Below are 20,415 nucleotides of genomic sequence, written 5' to 3'. Positions count from 1 at the left end.
TAGTTTTAAGACAGACATTTGTCTCACCACAATAAGAATTTAAAAAATTCATTTTACGTCCATTTACAGTATCATTTGTTATTCATATGTCAAGCCTGCATATTAATAACTTTTTAAAACCTAACCCTAAGTAATTTCATTTTCTTGTAGGTAATGTGCTGCTGTACAGTTCCTTGCTTTCATTCATATTCAGTAATAACCCTACAGTCTTCTTTGTCAAATATTTGCATACATTTCAGTTGTATAACTCAAATGGGCTGAACTGAAAAGCTCAGAGACTCTGGGAAACTGAGAAGAATTCCTGAAATATCTTTATTAGAAAAAATTATCTAAAGTTATGATGAATGAAAATATCTAATGGAGGTGATGTTATGGCACAATACTAATATGTGGTGCTACAATTGCTATAATTAAAATTACATCTCACATTCCTTGGAGGATCTCAAACCATGGTGCTGGTGCATTTAAACAGTTGTAAACCCTAAGTATACAGGGAAACACTTAGACTCATTACAGGGAAATCATTTCTTTACCCTATGATGTCAGAACTAAAGGGTAAGTCTAAATCGTGAGTTGACTATCATGCTATTATTTTCAACCTCTTTTATATGATTACTACCTAATTGCTAGCAACCTCTCAGTAAGTTATTATGAGCTACTAAAATTTGGTATAGGGCATTATTTCATTAACACAAAATCATGTTTATAATAATCTCTTGTAAACTGTAAATAGTAAGTGACTGATATGTTTCCAAATCTTTGTTATCACAGGTTTGTTTTTCCTTTGGGAAGTGGAAATGGGTAGGGCTCTTCTAAGTGGGCCAAAGTCAGACACATTTTAGTGTCACTCATAAATTAGGAAGAAAAAATAAGCCTTACTCTGAATTTCTGGGGTTGTATCCACTTTCCTCTCTGTCCTTATCTTTTTGTCACTTGTCCTTCAGAGTTTTTTCTCCCTTCAGAATTACTCTCTAAAAAAACTTTTTGCTCATCTCAGGTTTCTAAGCATTGGATGGAATCATAAAGTTAGTGAGAAAGTTTGAGGTACAGATAGAAAATAGGAAGGCACGAGAATCTGCTAGTATAGTGTGCTTCCTGATCTTTTTTGGATCAGAAAACCTTTTGAAATTTAATGAAAGCTATGAACTCTCCTCAGGAAAAATATACAAAACCCACATACAAATTGTAGGAGTTTCATAGCACTCCAAGATCTAAAAAAATAAATGGTGGACTGTTAGCTAGGTGCCTTATGTTCTGCAACTTGGACGAGTTGATAAACTCCTCTAGGCCTCTGTTTACTCAACTGCACAATAGGTATCACAGCTCGTAGCCCCTTTTCACAGGTATATTAGGAGAGAACATGAAAATTTTCATGAAAATACTTGGAAATAAATGTGCTGTGGAACAAACCCTATTACAACAAAATGGAAAAAAACTATATACATTTTTTGTTGAATTGAAATTTTAGTAAAATAGATGTTTCCCTACCTAGTTTTAGGAGTCTTATATACAGATGATTTCATAACCATGGTATTTTACTATAATGAGATTTTATATGCGTGTGTGTGTGTGTGTGTGTGTGTGTGTGTGTCAGTAAAATGATAACACTGAATTTTCTGCTGCTTTGGTTTGGTATATTTATGGATATACCTCTCAAGTTTTTGAAGCATATCTTCTGAGTATAGAAAATTAGGACTCTTGAATAGAAAGTGTTTAGGGGAAATTTTTCATATTTTGAACGATTGAGTGCTTGTGGTTGCTGTGGGGTAGATGCAATGTACAATTAAAGATAATTGGATGGTTTTAGGAAAGCTCTCAAAAGCAGTTTGTATAAATGGTGGTAATCTTGTTAAATCATATTAAGATGAATCCAGAACATCAAAGTGAACATTACACTAAAGATTGGGGTCTTTGCAGACAGTATAAAATAGAAAAAAGAGAAAGAGGGTCTCTATAACATATTTTCTCAATGAATTTTGAGGTTTGTTGTTACTTTTTAAACTTGACTAAAGCACTATTATTTGAGAAATACTTAGCCCTTAGAGGTAAATGAACAGATATTTCTGCAGTGTTCTATTAGTATTGACAATGAACTGTGATCACTACATTGGGCTGATGTAATTTCTTTAAAATTTTCTGACATTTTAAACTCTGAAAAGTCAGTTCTTGTTTCTAGTGCAAACTAAACTGACTTAAATTTCCCAGGATCTGTATTTTCATTTATAACTTGCAACTATTACATTCTTACCAAAGATTATCGAGGGCATTTTCTGTAACTTTCACAATGTGGTTGGTTCTCACCCTATTTCTCAATAGAACATTGATAAACAATTGTGTGTTGAGTTGGTTTTTTTGGTTTTTTGTTTTTAACCAAATGATGTTTATTTGATGCTCATGGTGGTGAGAGTTTTTAAATGTTAGTATCCTTGCTGTTTTAGGATGCACATTCACAGGGTGAGGTGGTATCATGCTTGGAGAAAGGCCTGGTGAAGGAAGCAGAAGAAAGAGATCCTAAGATTCAAGTCTCTGAACTCTGCAAGAAAGCCATTCTCCGGGTGGCTGAGCTGTCCTCAGATGACTTTCACTTAGACCGGCATTTATATTTTGCCTGCCGAGATGATCGGGAACGTTTTTGTGAAAATGTGAGTCAGCTCAGAAACTGTTCTTCTTTGCTTCCTTTTCTTCCTAAATATTTTTTTATACTCGATTCCAAAATTAAACCAACACAAGCTGTCACATGTAGAAAAGTCACTGAAATGGAAGGTGGAGTTGGTCCCAGGATAACAGAAAGTTATCTGGGTACTGGATACAGCTGCTCAGCCTTGAGGTAACATCTAGTTAACACTTGGCTTCGAACAGTCTCCATACGTTGTTTTTTCTACTCTATCTCACTTCTCAATTTCAGTTCTTGGAAGTCTGTTTTATATATAGGAATCCTATCTTACCAGGGAATCCCATTCACATATATTCCGTGGCTAAAAATTGGCCATATTACGTATTTATATTTAACTACTTTTGGCTAAGACGAAGGAAGCAACAGGTGGCTAACTTTTAAAACCAAATCCTTGGTTACTACCTGCATACCCTATAGAAGAACTTTCCAACCCTTTAGGCAGAAATAATCTCCATCTTTACCGCAAAGGACTGAGCGTGACTTGTGTACACTCCCACTCTGCCTGTTGTTTTGAATTAATAGCTTTAACTATCAGAACCACTGATCAGAGCCAATGCTAGAGTTTTATTGACTCTAGCATAAAGTTGTAAGAAAAGAGACTCATTGACGCTTCTCTTGGTTTCCTAATTAACAGTATGTCTGGGAACACATGACAGTGTATTCAAATACCATGGGAAATTTTTTTTCATCTTTACTGCAATCATTACTTTCTTTCAAAGGCTACTAAATTTTATAAATGGCTGAGCCATGTGTTCAAAGGTAGTCATCATTATAATAATTTAACAGAAAGTTCTTTATAAGATTGTGGATATTGCCCAGCGTAACTACTCAGCTAGTGATGATGATGATGTTATATTCCATCTTAACAGACACAAGCTGGTGAAGGCAGAGTATATAAGTGCCTCTTTAACCATAAATTTGAAGAATCCATGAGTGAAAAAGTAAGTATTACTTTGAAACAAACCAGCATTTTATTCATTTTCTTAAAAGCTTTCTCAAATCCTCTCAAACAATATTCTTATAAACTCATACCAAAATATAAAATACTGATACAGCTTGTCCTTTTCAGGGGTAAGATACTTGGCTCTTAGTAGGAAACCAAAGCATATTTCACCTAAACCAAAAAAATTAAGCTTCTCGTGATATCTGGACTTTGGGACGCCAATGGGGAATCAATTTGGGGGGTAAAATCAGAGAATTTTATGTCAGAATTACACTGAAGCCATCCCTATGTACTCAAGAAGTTTAGACTAACCAAACCAATATGCTTCATAGATAATTAGCAATTTAATTTTTCAGCAACTGTCTCATTAAGCTTTCTCATTACTGTTAGTTCTTTGTCCCTGGATGAATGCAAGAATCTTTCATGACTTTTGAAAGTCGTTATTTTTGGCTTTGCTATCCTGTCACTTACTTTCCTGTGCAGCTGAAGAAATGTTTTTCATTTCACTTCCTTATATCATTTAGTATTGAATAATTATATTTAAAAAGTATAGTAGAATGGAGCTTCCAGAGTGTTATGTCAGTTGCCACTTTCATTCTGGTGAAATTTACTTTAGGGATATTGTTGAAGAGGAAAAGAATACTTTGTCAAGTTAATGTATTAGAATCTACCAAATATTTATGTGTTTTGGACAGTTGCTATTGTTGCAACAATCAGCAATTCACCATAGAATTCCAGGCTTTCCTGCTCATATACCCCTACTTCTTGCTACACTAGTTCAGCACACTTGTGCTCAATTTTAACCAAACCTAAACATGGACATTTTGGTAACTACTGCAGTTGTTTACTGTACTTGGCCATGAGCCTCTGCTTGTCTTAGAGGTACATGTGAACGGCTCAGCGTCCTGAGCGGTCTCACAGCTCCCTTGGTGCCCTCTTTTCTCAGTGTCGAGAAGCACTAACAACCCGCCAAAAGCTGATTGCCCAGGATTATAAAGTCAGTTATTCATTGGCCAAATCCTGTAAGAGTGACTTGAAGAAATACCGGTGCAACGTGGAAAACCTTCCTCGGTCCCGGGAAGCCAGGCTCTCCTACCTTCTGATGTGTCTGGAGTCAGCTGTGCATAGAGGTAAGAGTTAATTTCTTTTTATCCTTTTCGCTCCTTTTTGGATCGTCTCCTGCTATGTGGGCTCTTTTGAGTACACTTGTACCTTGTGACTCAGGAGCCTTTCTTTGTAAGCAAAACTCTAGGCTGAAGGCTTGGTATCCCTAAGTCTTATTGAAGCCCCTTCTTCTTAACTCAACAGCCCTAAATTTTGTTTTTCTTTACATCCCAGCCTTTTTTAAGTAAGGTATATTTCTCAAATCCAATTTAAAATTTTTAAAATGCATGTCACACAGCAATTTTAGGAGAGTCAGGGAAGCGTAATGATTTAGCATATGAGCTTTGGGTCAGAGAGACGTGACTTCAAATGATGGCTCTATCAGCATACTAACTGCCTGGGGACCATTATTTATGTTTCTTAATCTCTCCAAACCTCATTTTTCTTATCTATAAAACAAAAATATATTACCTGTGTTGAGGAGTTCTTGTGAGGATCGAATGAGGTTTTTTGGCATAGCACGTAACATACGGTAAGTGATAAGTACTGTTATTATTCTAACAGTGTTGATATAAAGAAATTAAGCAGTGAAAGAAGGAAGGATTACCTTATAAGGTCAGACTCAGGGTCTGTTCAGTCCAAAAGTCAATCCCTGATAAAGGAACTAAGAAGGATGTATAAAAGGTCAGAGTCATTCAGAAAGAACATTTCTTAACATGGACTATAGGATGTAAAAATGAAATTTCTAGCTGTCGAATGAATGATGCTAGGACAATTGACTAGTGATTAAAAAGTTAAGTGGAAAAAGATCAGTTGTTAAATAAAACTCAGAACTTTTTGTTGAATTTTTTTCTCATATCTGGGTAGTGAAAGACTCCTAAGCTTAAAAGCAATGGAATAGCAACCAGAGACCATGCATGTTTGGTATTCATGCAAACGAAGGACATTTTGGAGGAAATTGGAGAATTTTGATTATGGTCTGGGTGTTTGATGAAATTTTCTTGAAATGTAAAGGTGGAGATTGTTGACTACTAAAAGCATATTATAAAGCAGAATGCAAGACATCTGATTTTGGTATTTAAAAAATAGAGAGTTAATCTCCTTGAACTGCAAATGAACAGGAAACACAAAAAGACTCAGCAAATAAATGGTCAAAGGATATGAACAGGTAATTCATAGAAGTTATACAGATTTTTAATACTAAAAAGCCTGACCATGTGAGTGTTAGTAGGATGTGAAAGAACTGGAACTACACTATTGATGGGAATTTTAAATTTCTACTTCGGAAAATAGTTGGCCAGTTTCTTAAGAAGTTCCGCATACATCTAACTTATGACCCAGCCGTGTAAATCCTAGGTTACCCAAGATATATGAAAGCATATATCCATATAAACTCTTGTGTATGAATGCTCATAACAGCATATTTGTGATAGCCCAAAACTGGAAATAACCCAAATGTTCATCAGCAGTTTAAGGGATAGACGAATTGTAGTATAGCCACAAATGGAATCATATTATTTAGCAGTAAAAAGCAGCGCACTGTTGATTTGTGGCTGAATCTCAAAAACTCTGAAAGAAGTCAGACAAAAAAAAAAAGAGTCCATAGCATATCATTCCATTTATATGAACTTTATCTATATGAACTTCTGAAAACTGCAAACTAGTAAAATAATGTGTAGTCACAGAAAGCAGATCATTGGTTGACTGGGCATGGGGTAGGTGGGTAGAGAGGAAAGGAAAGGAGGGATTCTAAACGAACATGTGGAAGCTTTTGGAGTTGATGGTTATATGTTCGATATCTTGATTGTGGTGATGGTTTCATTGATGCGTACATATGTCAGACTTATCCAATTGTATGTTTTAAAAGCGTAGTTTATTATATGTCAGTTATACCTCAGCAAAGGTGGGTTTTTTTTGTTAAATTTCATAAGTTTTCCCAGATGGCATTGACAGCTCAGAGAAGAGTTGGGGAGCTGTAGTGAGTATTTGAAGTGAAGATTTTTCCACACGCTTAAAGGGTGTAAGCCAGTAGGGATTTTCCTGGCTTTGATTTTTACCCCAGTAGTTATCTTATTGATAAAGACTTCTGTTGGCAAAACATACGCATTACTAGTTCAGTAGTATAAAATTCTGTATAAGGCAGAACACTGACAGGGTAAACCCTAGTCTTTGGAGTATTAAACTCATTTTAGGCTGATAAAGCTTTTGCTAAGTTCTCTGCTTTTCAGTCTAGATAATAGTATGACTGGTGTATTCTAGGGAAAAACTTGTACTTTTAATATGTGGTAATATCTGACCCTGTAGCTCACCGTCCATAATGCTGTGACTTAAATCCTAACAGGGCGGCAAGTGAGCAGTGAGTGCCAGGGCGAGATGTTAGATTACCGCCGCATGCTGATGGAAGACTTTTCTTTGAGCCCTGAGATCATCCTGAGCTGTCGCGGGGAGATTGAACACCACTGTTCTGGATTGCATCGAAAAGGACGAACCCTGCATTGTCTGATGAAAGTAGTTCGGGGGGAGAAAGGGAACCTTGGAATGAACTGCCAGCAAGCGGTAAGGACAGATTTTCCACTGCCGTTGTTAATGTTACAGCTTATCAGCCGAGGAGCCTCTTCCTGACACTGTCCCAGCTCATTTATCTGGATCATTTGTGACATCACAGTGAACCTTAGGTATTAAGAACTAGACACAAAATACTGTTTCTTCAGGCATATCAGAGTAAAAACGTGGAATTTGCTGCAGAGCAGAAGTTTGAGCTCATAATAAATAAAAAGGGCTATACAGTAAACTTAAAGAAATAGATTAAATGCATTGTTTACTGGAGTGTTTAAAGAAGAGATATCTGGCTAGATTGTATTTACTAAGGCAAACCGGGTTCTGGTAAATCAGAAAAGGTCTTCCAGCAAAAGAGAATGTGCCTCTCCCACCACTTTTGATTGAGTTGAGGCTGAAAGAGAGCTGAAATGAATTGAAACTTTCTAAGATTCTCTTCGTGTTACTGATATGCAGCATGGCATGAATTCCTGGCCTGAAGGATCAAGAAAGCATGTCGTTTTCAAAATCCCACCATCTTTTCTTGTTCAACAAGGGCAGCTGTGCATGGGAGGGTCTGTCTTTCTCTACCGCCAAACTCTACAGTCAGTTCTGTAAAGATAGTTGGAAAAAATTAGTGTGCTTTGCTTGAGAAGATAAAGTTGTTCTTGATTCAAGGTTCATAAACAGTTGAGTAACTATAGATCAGGTACATAATATAATTTAACAAAGTATTATAATAGATACAGTGCATCTGTTTCATTACCATTATCCGTGTTTATTGCTTTTTACCGAATAAGGGTCTTTGAGCAATTTACAATACGAAATGTAACAGTGGCATCCTGTACAATGAATTCTGTGGTTTCCTATACCTTCCTTTAGGAAGCACAGAAGATAGAGTTTAGCCTTATACTCTAAATTAGAAGGTTGAGATTCTCTCCTAAGTGAAGCTTCAGAAAACTGCAATTCATTAGTCTCTTATTTTTGTTGTTGGCATTTTTTATTAAAAACAGAATATTAATTGAATTTGATTTTCCTACTAATCAGGTAAAATCATAATTTTACAGTCTGAAACACAAAATTTCCATAGAATTTTGACGTGGAGTAAAATTTCATCTTAGCTTCTATTACTCACCCTGACCCAGAGTGGACAGTAACTTACACATCCCATAGTGGGGAAAATAGACAATGTCGCCTCTTATCCAGAATACCAAGCCTAGCTAGAAGGAAGGCTTCTGGATGTAGTTCCTCAGGAGCAGTCTTTGCTGGTGATTGTCCTGGGAAACTTCTGTGACAATGTGTGTGCCTGGGCCCCAGACCAAGAACAAATCAAGACATTTCATCCTTAATGCAGCATGCAAAGGGGAGGGTGGTGGTCAGGACTAAGCTTATATTTTTACTGAGGCTACACTTTGTACTAAGGTGTACAGAAAAAAGAAATTAGTTTGATTGTATTTGGAAGCATCTAGTTTACCTCCAGGGCTTTTTGAAATTTAGCTTGTTGAGAGAGAAATAAATAGCACCCACCTCATGCATTGTGCCCAAAAGAAAAGTGCTTCCAAACCTAGAGGTTAGCCTCAAAAGGTAAAATACGTGGTTTTGTCCACATTAAGTTTGGCTAAGTGGGCAAGAAACACTTCATTTTGTTTTTTATGGACCTGTGGTCTTTAGCCTTTGCTCACAAAAATTGAAGATAGGTGATCCAAAGGGAGAAAGTTTTCCTTAGTCATCTACTTCATTATCCATCCTCAGTCACATGGAGGAATGTTTTGTAATAATTTGCTTTTCAAAGTTTCTTTCCTTGATACAGTAGACTTCCATATTGGTCTGTGGTTGACCATTAATTTTCCCTTGTTCTCTGCTTGGTGGTGCTTTGATTTAGTGATCTCTCAATAAATAGTAAAGCGAATAAATAGTGAAGCATAGGAATAATTATTATCTTAATGAGTATATACTCTTCCAGATACACTGTGATCATGAACTTAAATTCTTTTCAGTTATGGCTGAACAAATCTGGGCCCAGTCTCTCCTAGGCTGAGGAGACTGCCGTCTATTCTCTAGACTAATTTTTTGGAAGCATTTTCTCACGTTTTCCTAAGCAATCGGGGCAGGAATAGATGTATCATCATGTAATATTTCACGTACGTAGTGTTTATTTCCCACACCGCTGTCACTGGATTCCAGAGTAGCAGTGATCCCTTGAGCCTTTGACCTCCTAGAGTCTGTAGGGCATTCACTGTCTTCTTTTAGAACCTGCAGTTTGGTACATGCACGGAGAATTCTCAAAGTTTGCCTGTCAATCATGGATATTTAACTAAGTTCTTAGAGAAACTTCCAGACTCCCATGATGCTTATAATGTCCCTCAGAAAAAGAAGTAAATATTTTGGTCTTTGTCAGCAAATTAAAATTGGTAGTCATTTGACAGTAGTAGTAATCTTCCTACTAACTAACCACTGCATTTTGAAACTTCTCCAAATTGCACCAAGAATTGGTATAAATAAGTTCCATCCCAGAATATTAGATATCTTTCATACTTCTCTCATCTTGATTGTTGACTTCTTTTAGGAGAGACAAAATTGGGTTTTTCTTTTGATCTTTGTTCTCTGATCAAGTATGTGATGGGGTCAGTGCTTTCATATGAGCCTCTATAGGATTGTAGGTTAAATGTATGAGGATCAGAGAAGGCTCCTACAGAGGCTAAATCAATGACACAAAAAGGGCTCCAGTTCTTTAACTTGGAACAAAAGGAACCCCAACCAGAAGGACCGTAGTTTTCAGATTTGCTTTGTGTTATTTAAGATTCCCACCCCAAACACCATCTGCTACCCATCTGTAGTAATAATGATCTTTTACATCTGTAAAATGCTTTGCAGCTTACACAACCTTCTATACATTATTCTTCCTTATAATTCTTTGCAGTTAAAGAAACTGGAACTTAGAGGTTAATCAACTTGCCTTTGTTCCCAAAGCTAGTATCTGGCAGAGACAGAACTATTAATAGAACTCAGGTTTTCTCATCCTTAATTTAGAGCTTTTTCATCTGTGCCTCGACTGCTTTCTCCTCAGACAGGAAAAAAGAATCTGAGGCACATCTTATCATGCTTTCACTTTATTCTATGACAGAGTGTGGACCAAGCAAAAGTAAATGTTAAAGAATATATCCTCATTTTCAACTGCATAATGACAAGTATTTTTCTGTATTACTTGTAATGAACAAGCTCTGGTTCATCTCTTGGTTATATAAAAAATAGTTGAGGAAAAATAGGAAATTATAAGTAATATTCTTGTTTTTTGTAATTGGTATTTCTTGCAACTGAAATCTCACATCTCTTTTTAATAAAGCAGAGTATACTTGTTTTATGCCATTGTCTTTGCAGCAAAATTCAATTCTAGATTTTTAAGACCAAATTAGATCTCTAACTGGAAATGTCTTCTGTTTACTCTTCTCCACTCAACTCTGCCTTGGCACTGAGTGTCAGATTTAGTAATTTGATTAACAGATGTGAGGAAAGAGGCAGCTTTTATATTGTAAGGTCCTCTTGTTTTGCACACATCCAGGGATGGTTCAGACAGGTAGGCAAGCTATACCTACAATGAGTTAAACAGAAAAACTTGCAAAGTAGAAGAACTAGTTGGAAAGTATTTGACAAGAGCTGTTGAGCTTGGCCAGTGACAATTGTAGTACCTTGTTAAGAGTACATTGTGATATACCAGACTGAGAACTGATTGAAGACATGACGTTGCCCATCCTAGATGTATAAGTGACTTTCTTTCTTCCTTCTTAATTTTTCTTAATCCAGCTTCAAACACTGATTCAGGAGACTGACCCTGGTGCAGATTACCGCATTGATAGAGCTTTGAATGAAGCTTGTGAATCTGTAATACAGACAGCCTGCAAACACATAAGATCCGGAGACCCAATGTAGGTTATCTTATTTGTGGTATTGTATTGTATTTGGCAGTGCAGCATGGGGAATATATCCCCAAATGACTTTCAGACGGTTTAGCAACTTAACTGAAATTTTGTTAAGCAGGAACACATACCAGCTTTTGTTAAAACTAGTATTGGGATTGAGACTTGGGCTCTGCCTCATCCATGATGTAGAGAATCTAGACCCAGCATTGTGATGATGTTTGTTGACAGTGACTGAGCATATACAGTCCTAGACATTAGGTCACTGAATAATCGTACTTAATGGTCAAATAAAAATCAGAGAGAAAAACAGGATAAAATGAAACATGCTTTGGCTCTATACTTTTCATCCTATGTGTATATTGTCTCGTATGCATTGGCAACTTGATAATTATTAGAGAGTAATTAATTATAATTGAAATAAAACACAAAATGTGGTGGTTGGAGGGGGTAATCATGGACAAAATGAACTCTGAAGTTATATCCAAGATCTAGGAAAGCTGTAAAATGCTGTAATAAAGCATTTGAGTCTCATGTATTGGTTTTTTTCCATATGATGTGCAAACAGCTCTTAAAACCAGGTTGCAAGTAAGAACAGGTTTTCCATTCTGCAAAAATCTTTATAGCCTGCAGCCGGCCATACCCAACTGTGTGAAACAAATGCAGTCCATGTTTCTCATCATTCTCCTGTGCATATACTCCAGATGTTCATGCTGTGGTAGGAGGTTAAAAAAAAGGTCTTCCTTGAAGCTCTTTGTATGGTTGGTGGAGGTAGACAAACACTCTTAAGACTGATTAAGACTATTTACCAATATGAAAATAGCTGTGTCAACTATTAAGGGGGCAGGGGAGAGGGAAGAAGGAGGGAACTGCTACAGATTAAAATAGATTTGAGATACTGTCAATTAAATGCAGGTTGTGGACCTTTTCTGGGTCCTGATTTGAACAAATGTGAAAAGCCATGAGATAATTGGAAAATTTTGAAAGCTGACAGGATATTTCATGATATTAAGGATTTTTAGATTTACTTCTTTGGTGGATAATGGTATTATGTTTTCATATTATAGAGAAACATGCTGAAGTATAATATTTACAAATGAAATGATAGGGTATCTGGGATTTATTTCAAAATATTAGCAAGGAGGGTATAGGGTTAAAACAAACTTGGCCATAGGTTGATAAAGCTATGGGAAGGGAAGATGGATATTATATGATTCTCTACTTTTGTATGGTTGGAAGTTTCCATAATAAACAGTTACATATAAAGCAGCTGCACACAGCTCTTGTGTAAGCTGAGTCCTAAGTGCTAAGTGGTTCTAAAGTTGATAGAAGGCATAAGCACTGTTAGGTTGAGTTAATTTGAGTGATTCTCAGGGAAGTAAGTCCCTGATTGCCCTAGGAAAATAGCTAAATGGCTTTTTCTACAAACGAAGCAATACTGGTGTGAGAGTTCTGAATCCATTGTCAGAACTTTCTCTAGTTACAATTTCACCCCTGTTTTATGCCCAGGATCCTCTCGTGCCTGATGGAACATTTATACACAGAAAAAATGGTGGAAGATTGTGAACACCGTCTCTTAGAGCTGCAATATTTCATCTCCCGTGATTGGAAGTGAGTATTTTGTTTTGTTTGGTTTGGGAGTTGTTTTGGCCACGCGGCATGTGAGATCCTAGTTCCCTGACCAGGGATCGAACCTGTGCCCCCTGCATTGGAAGCGCAGAGTCTTAAGCACTGGAAGTGAGTATTTTGAAGCCATAGTAAGGTAAGCCTCAGCCTGTTCTCCTGTGTAGTCACTATCCCTTGTATTTTTAAAAAATAATCAGTAGTAATTTGTTTTTGTTAAGTTGTGGGATAGCTGACACTCTAATCTCCAGAAAAATCTCTTTCTTGCTTTCAGAACAGTATCTAAAAGCAGAGACAGCCCCTGCAGGTCTATTCCCAAGTGTCCCCATTAACTACTACATTGAAAGTCAGGGTCCAGTGTTTCTGATACCACAAACGTCTATCTAGAAAGAACTTGGGCAGCGGTGGGACAGCAGAAGCATCTTCAGATATGTCTCTTATAGTGATTTTTATTTTTATTGATTTGTCCTGGGTATGGGAGTTTGCTTTATTTCTTTTACTATTCAAAGTTACTGAATTTATTCTGTCTTAAGAAGCTCTTCTCGGTAAATGACAACTTGATTCTCTTCTCATCCTGTTAGCCAGAAAAAAGGGAGGAGGTAGATGAAATAGAAGTATATCTCTTATAGTCAGAATAACTGTTTATTGGCTGCAATCCCTCCCTCTTTCCATGTCTTATTTTCTCTTCCCACCTCCAGACCAGGCTGTTCCTCCTGCCTCCCAAGTTCAGCTGCTTCCTGATTGTTTTAAGCCACTGTACTTTGGTCATTAATTATTTTTCTGGTGATTAATATATGTTTTACCCCCATACTTTACTGGAAAAAGATTACTTGAAGACTCAGTGTGTCTATTTCTGTTTCCTCAAGTTAACTCTTGAAAGGACTTCAGAAACTTGGGTGGGAATTTCCCTGTGCTTACTCTAGCTATCTAAACCAAAATAACAGAGTGTTTACTGAGTTTATGACCTTAAAAAAGTATGTTTTTTCCTCTTCTGTAATTCCTTCATCCATGATCAAAGGATGCTTTCCAATCTTTAAAGCTACTTAAATATTAGCCTTTTTCCTCCCATTAAGTAGCCCTCCCCCAAGGTTGATAGTATAATATAGACAGAATGAAGTATCCATTGGTCTGATTTGGAGAGGCAGCAGGCTCATTACCTAATCCACTGTCTACAGAGTCAAAGTTAAATGTCAAGTTTTTTTAATTGATAAGCATGTTCAGGTAAACTAAAAATATAACTGCCTTACCTTGCATGGGAAAAAGAACTGTAACAGTTTTACTAGAAAAGAACTTGAGGAGACTGTTTATGTTGTCCTTTCCTGATCTTAATGAACCTAGTATATCAGATAAGATTGACTTTTACTCACAGAAAAAGTACTGAGTAAAAGTTGTGAATTGCCTGGTGATTGCTACAACCCTTGTCTCATTTCAGCTAGGGCATGTTAATGCTGAATCTATTATTGTAATGTTGTGTGCCTTACATTGCAAAGATACCATCTTTTTTTGGCCTCTCCCGTTGCGGAGCACAGGCTCCGGACGCGCAGGCTCAGCGGCCATGGCTCACGGGCCCAGCCGCTCCGCAGCGTGTGGGATCTTCCCAGACCGGGGCACGAACCCGTGTCCCCAGCATCGGCAGGCGGACTCTCAACCACTGCGCCACCAGGGAAGCCCGCGAAGATACCATCTTTGAGGCAGAACTTAAATCTTCTATATTAAGGATTAACAAACTTCTACAGATTAACCACTGTGTGTTCATGAAGAACAAAATTCAGGAATGTACTTGTGCTCACCTGCCATCTCCATTACCCTAGAAGTGATTGTCAATGGGTACACAAACAAGCACCTTGCAGAAACCCTTAGCATGTCTTGGGAGGAAAGGTATAGTAAGAGTGGTTATCTCTTAACTCTTAACCTTATAGGCTGGACCCTGTCTTATACCGCAAATGCCAGGGAGATGCATCTCGTCTTTGCCACACCCACGGTTGGAATGAAACCAGTGAACTTATGCCTCCTGGAGCTGTGTTCTCATGCTTATACCGACATGCCTACCGCACTGAGGAACAGGGCAGGAGGGTATGCTCTCAATATTGACTTCATTTCTTCCTGTCGTCATTTAATTCATTTGCTGTGAATTGCTGTGAGTCCTATCATCCTAGAAAAACTTTTGTTAGTATATCTGGCAAGGAGGGGTTGCTGCATTACTAGAAGCTTCTCAGTGAGTGTACATAGAATTGTTCTGCCAGCTTCCTTCCGTCTGATTTTATGTTTTTAACAAAATGAGGGGACATTTCCAGTTTTTCTTAAAATTACCAAAATCTAAATCACAAGTAGACAAATGCCGCTACCCTAAATGTATTTAGCGTTAAAGATCCATTAGAAGCTCTTAGCCAAGGTGTAAATGGTTTTTAGGCTTCTGCCCTTGGCAGCAGAGCCCATAGTGCATGTATTGGTGAGGCCCCTCAGACAGCACACTCGTTGGAGCTACACCCTCCACGCCCCACTCTCTTGGTATTTGTCTGCCCTGAGTACTGCCTCTTGTTGCGATGTTCGTGTCTGCTTGGCTCTCAGGTGACATTTGTTGCCTTCTGGTCCCGTACTGACATGCTACTTGCTCTCCAGGGTGGCCTTTTTAAGCCTTCTGAGATACTCTATTGCATTTCAGCCCTGCATTTGTTACAGAAAATATAGATGGTATTATTTCACAGGCATGTTTGCAAATACCCCTTCTGAGCTTAATGCAAAAGTCTGACTGTTTAGGATTCAGAATGTGGAGACTCAGACAGAAAGAAATGTCATACTTTAGTTACTGCAGTATTAACCCAGTTTTTATATTGCTACGTAAGAAAATATGGAAATTTGTTGTTACTTTTTTCTTCGTATAATGAGCCTGTCATTAATCACAGGAGCTCCTAAATCCTAGAGTCTTGGTAGTCACTATAGTAGGAGGTTCCTTGTCTTTGTAAATAAAGAAAGAGTTGGAATCTGGTATGCTGTCCTTTTAAAAAATAGGCTTCTTTTAAAAATCGAGGTTAAAGTCACATAACACAAAGTTAATCATTTTAGAAGGAAAAATTCAGTGGCATTTAGTACATTCACAAAGTTGTGCAACCACCACCTCTGTCTACTTCCAAAATATTTCCATGTCTCCGAAAGGAAACTCCTATGCCGATTAAGCAGTTACTCTCTATCCCCACCGTACCTCCCTCCAGATGTGTTGGCTCTTTTAGGAGGAGAGGCTGACTGTACCTGTCAATGACAGCTTTCTCACAACTCTCCCCAAAATATTAGTTTTAATATGTTTGACCCTCTGCTTAATTCTCATTAACTTATCTAGAAGAGTCGGTTCTGACCTGAAGTAACTCTCACCTGCTTGTTGCGAGTTTAGGTAAATTTGAACTCAGTTCTCCTCACCCAAGTGTTTATTCTCTCTTGAATCAGACCCAGTATTCCACTCTACATTCATAGAGTAGTGGCAAATTAATTTTCCTGAACAAAAAACTCTCTACCTCATCTGAACAAATCCAGTTCATTTTTTAATTGAAGTATAGTTGACTTAAAATATTATATTAGTTTCAGGTGTACAGCATAGTGATTCAGTCCTAATTCACTTTTATCAGGATACTCTGAGAAAAGAATATTGTTTCATACAGTATATTAGAAAATGCCTAATGTATTTATAATCGCATTCCTAGAGATAAAGGTGTTTAGAAGCCTCATAGAACATTTAATTTTTATTCTGGAAGAGATTCGAGGTTTAAAGTTTGGTTCAAATAACTGTAAATTTATTTGTTATTTTCCTGACAATGGATATGTTCTACCTGGTGTCTTTTGGTTTTGGTTTTGGTACCTTTGAAGTATTTTGCTTATTATTTCTCATGTAGCTCTCACGGGAATGCCGAGCTGAAGTCCAGAGGATCCTACACCAGCGTGCCATGGACGTTAAGCTGGATCCTGCCCTTCAGGATAAGTGCCTGATTGATCTGGGGAAATGGTGCAGTGAAAAAACAGAGACTGGACAGGTAGGTGACAAAGCTACCTGTTTATGGTGTAGTAATAATAATAATTTCATGATTAACATTTTATGTCGACTACAAACACTGTAAAATCCAGCTCCATCAGCTTCACAGGTGTGTGATTTGTTATATTAGTCACTGTTCTTCCTATAAGAAATCCTGAGGAAAATGTTCTCTTTGGTCTCTATAACTGTACTTTTCCTAAGCAGTTAGTTTGTTTTAATGTTATGGTTATTATGGTTCGTAATTGATTGTTTTCCCTCTTTGTGCTGCCTCTTAAAAAGCCTCGAGCCAAAGATATGGCGTGCCTCTAGCAGGTGTATTAGATTTTGTGGTAGGCATTTTGTGTACTAACTTACTACTGGCTTCATTCCACTTTCCTTAACATATTTTCTTTTTCTTTTCTCTTTACTCATTTTTAATTGATTTTATCTTGCCCTTCTTTTTTTTTCTTTTCTCATTTTTGTAAGCTACATTAGGTCCTTTTGAGGGAAGGCAGAGTATAAATATATACATCGATATGCGAATACCTATATGCATGAATAGAATGCTTGCCCTACGACAGTCCTAGAAGAGAGGTAGAAATGGAATTATTTTTTCCATTTAGTAATTGATACACTTGAGGCTCAGAGAAATGAAGGGTATTGACTTAACTTACCTAGAGCTCAGGTCTAATCCTAGCCAGGCATTTGTTCCATTTTATTATAAACTCTCCGTACAGGAAAGTGTAGAAAAGGAGCAGCCCCAAGAATTAATGTGCATGCTATAAATGTTTCTTAGGATTTTGTGCCTAGTTAAAAAAAAAAAAGATATGTTGTTGCATTCTAGCAAATTAGGTGGGAAGGTATCCTGTCTTTTAGATCAAGGCAGAGGAACCATGCAGTGAGGAATAGCTACTTATTTAAAGCCCCATTAATACTAGAAGGAGGCATGAATGGTTCCATTTGTACCACTCCAAAACACCCTCTGGGATTAAACTAATGAAAGTCACATGTGCAGGAATTGGACATTTTTAAAAAGCAACATGATGCCTACTCAGATCTGTTGGGCCTGGGAATATCATTTTCAGCAGTCTGTTTCCTGGGCCTGCTACAGTTCTGTCGAGTTTATTGTTAGGAAATGCCATATAGTTTAGCTTGCTGTTGCCTCTGTCTAATGAAACAAGGGATATAGTCATATGGAATCCCATGAAACAGTTTCCTTTCATACGCCCTGTAAAGTAACAGTGAGAAAGCTGCACTACATTACAGCCCATCCCTGTGAAGCTAGACTTAGGAAAGGAGTCCATGAGTGGAATTTTTCCCTTAGCTATTTATCTCCTCCCAAAAGTTGTATGCATTTTCCTTTAGGGCCCCCCCCACTCCCTCTCTGGCTCTTGTATAATTCCCACAATCTTCTCCTCGCTTCCCATTCTAATTCTGAAACAGAGATTCTTGCAGAATAGTCAGTAAGTTAAACTTGATCCTTTAACAGAGCCCTTTGCTGAGAAATAGCTGTTCATGTTCTTTGGGAAAGTAAGCTAATGTAAAACTTAAAACCTCTAAGTCTCTAAAAGGAATAGCAATAGACTGATGTTACAAGGTAACTCCAGCTCAGTTTCCAAAGCCCAGGTAAGATAGCTTTTAGATACTCAAACCCTAGTGTGCTCACTTGTTTTGCAGTTACCCTCAGAGGATCCTTTTATGTGGGTTAGGGTTAGAATCCCAGATTTGATTTGCAGGAGCTATCAGCTCTCTACTGTGTTTCAGACCCTGAAACTGGGTCCCAACTTACTTGCCCACGAAGGGTCGTAGAATGTGCCGTGTCTTTCACTGTGAATATTTTGTCCAATGATAATTATCAACATGCAGATTAGCAGGGTGTTTGACAGAATGGAGTAAAGGCCTGATAAGATTTTTAGACTCTGAGGACACCTGAACATTGATTCTTGTTGGACTTATCAGTTTGGCCTTCTGGAGGATTTGCATGGCTGTTACCCCCTTGACCCTCTTAACCACCCTGATACATCAAATAATTATCTTTTCAAAAATCCCAGTTTGGGCTTCCCTGGTGGCGCAGTGGTTGAGAGACCGCCTGCCGATGCAGGGGACACGGGTTCGTGCCCCGGTCCAGGAAGATCCCACATGCTGCGGAGCGGCTAGGCCTGTGAGCCATGGCTGTTGAGCCTGTGCGTCCGGAGGCTGTGCTCCGTAACGGGAGAGGCCACAACAGGGAGAGGCCCGCATACCACAAAAAAACAAAACAAAACAAAACAAAAACAACAACAACAACAAAAATCCCAGTTTGGGGACTCAAATAAAGCTCTAGCATTCTGTTCAGTGAAGTTGTTTAAAAGAAAATAAAAGGAAGACCACGGAAAAGGAAGTGGACACTGGTGTCTCATCTACCCTTGACTATTTATATAACTGACAAATGCTAAGAGAGTGCCTTTTCATTTGCAGGAGCTTGAATGCCTCCAGGATCATCTTGATGACTTGGCTGTAGAGTGCAGAGATATAGTCGGCAACCTCACCGAGTTAGAATCCGAGGTAAGCAGTTTGCAGCTCATGGAAGGAGAGTGCCCTGTCAGCAGCCTTTCTTTTCTTCTTAGTTCTTTTGTTTCGAGACTCTTGAGAGTTCAGATTCCCTGTAGAACAAAAGAAACCTTGTCAGATTCTCTGTTTGCTTTTTAAAGATGAATATCATCATGCTTCTTGAACCCCTTTCCTCATTTCTGTAGCTAAACACTGCATTTAGCCCTTTGGTTTTCTTCATAAATTAGAATTATCACAGTGACAAGACCAATCTTTTTTCCCCCTTTAAGAAAAGATAACAGCTATACTTCAAATCCCTTAATCACATTCAAGAATAGTCCAAGCATTCCTATTCTGTCATCCTTAGCTCTTTCAATTAGGTCATTCAGTAATGTTTTTTGTTTTGGTTTTTTTAACTTATTTATTTATTTATTTTTGTCTGCATTGGGTCTTCTTTGCTGCGTGTGGGCTTTCTCTAGTTGAGGCAAGCAGGGGCTACTCTTGGTTGTGTTGCGCAGGCTTCACATTGTGGTGGCTTCTCTTGTTGCGGAGCACGGGCTCTAGGCGTGCGGGCTCAGTAGTTGTGGCTCACAGGCTTAGTTGCTCCGCGGCATGTGGGATCTTCCCCGACCATGGATCGAACCCGTGTTCCCCCCCATTGGCAGGCGGATTCTTAACCACTGTGCCACCAGGGAAGTCCCCATTTGGTAATGTTTGTGTGTCCACTGAAATAAAATAAAAGCCTGAGATTTGCAGTTAAACATGGAAGATTGAATATTATTCCATGTTTATCCCTGTTCCATCCTAAAACTCACTAAAGTACAAAAAATGAGATTAAAAAGAAACCTCATAAGCATAGGCATACTATTTGAAATACAGAGAGTATTGGGGGGGTGGCAGTTAAAATGTGAAAATTGTCTTGTAGGGCCAGAAATCAGGGAAATAGAATAGCTATTTTTTTTTTATGTAGGCCTTTTAGAACTGTTTAAGTTGTCAAAATTGGCAATACATAAAATTACATTTCTTAGGGTCTTTATTTTCTTCCTGTTTTTCAAAAATGCATTGCCTTCTTTTATCTTGTGTCATCTCCTGTCTC

The 20,415-nt window shown here is 38.0% G+C and overlaps 1 protein-coding gene across 4 annotated transcripts in view; it reads left to right on the top strand.

Moving 5' to 3' along the window:
- GLG1 (golgi glycoprotein 1) overlaps positions 1-20,415 on the top strand; it is a 148,144-nt gene that overhangs the window by 107,164 nt on the left and 20,565 nt on the right. For 3 of the 4 annotated variants that reach the window (XM_089902424.1, XM_022583202.3, XM_089902425.1), the window contains 9 exons: positions 2,439-2,642; positions 3,544-3,615; positions 4,564-4,747; positions 7,063-7,277; positions 11,058-11,179; positions 12,680-12,781; positions 14,713-14,866; positions 16,675-16,812; positions 19,248-19,334. In XM_089902424.1, the coding sequence (XP_089758550.1) occupies positions 2,439-2,642; positions 3,544-3,615; positions 4,564-4,747; positions 7,063-7,277; positions 11,058-11,179; positions 12,680-12,781; positions 14,713-14,866; positions 16,675-16,812; positions 19,248-19,334 (1,278 nt within the window). The remainder of the gene's footprint in view (positions 1-2,438; positions 2,643-3,543; positions 3,616-4,563; positions 4,748-7,062; positions 7,278-11,057; positions 11,180-12,679; positions 12,782-14,712; positions 14,867-16,674; positions 16,813-19,247; positions 19,335-20,415) is intronic. The other variant, XM_089902423.1, reaches the window with a different exon arrangement.

The sequence above is a fragment of the Delphinapterus leucas genome, chromosome 20 (assembly GCF_059928025.1).
Source record: "Delphinapterus leucas isolate spDelLeu-1000000601 "Yukka" chromosome 20, BTC_Dleu_Yukka2, whole genome shotgun sequence".
Lineage (NCBI taxonomy): Eukaryota > Metazoa > Chordata > Mammalia > Artiodactyla > Monodontidae > Delphinapterus > Delphinapterus leucas.
Note: the sequence above shows the minus strand (reverse complement) of the source record. Positions and strands in the feature narration are given on the sequence as shown.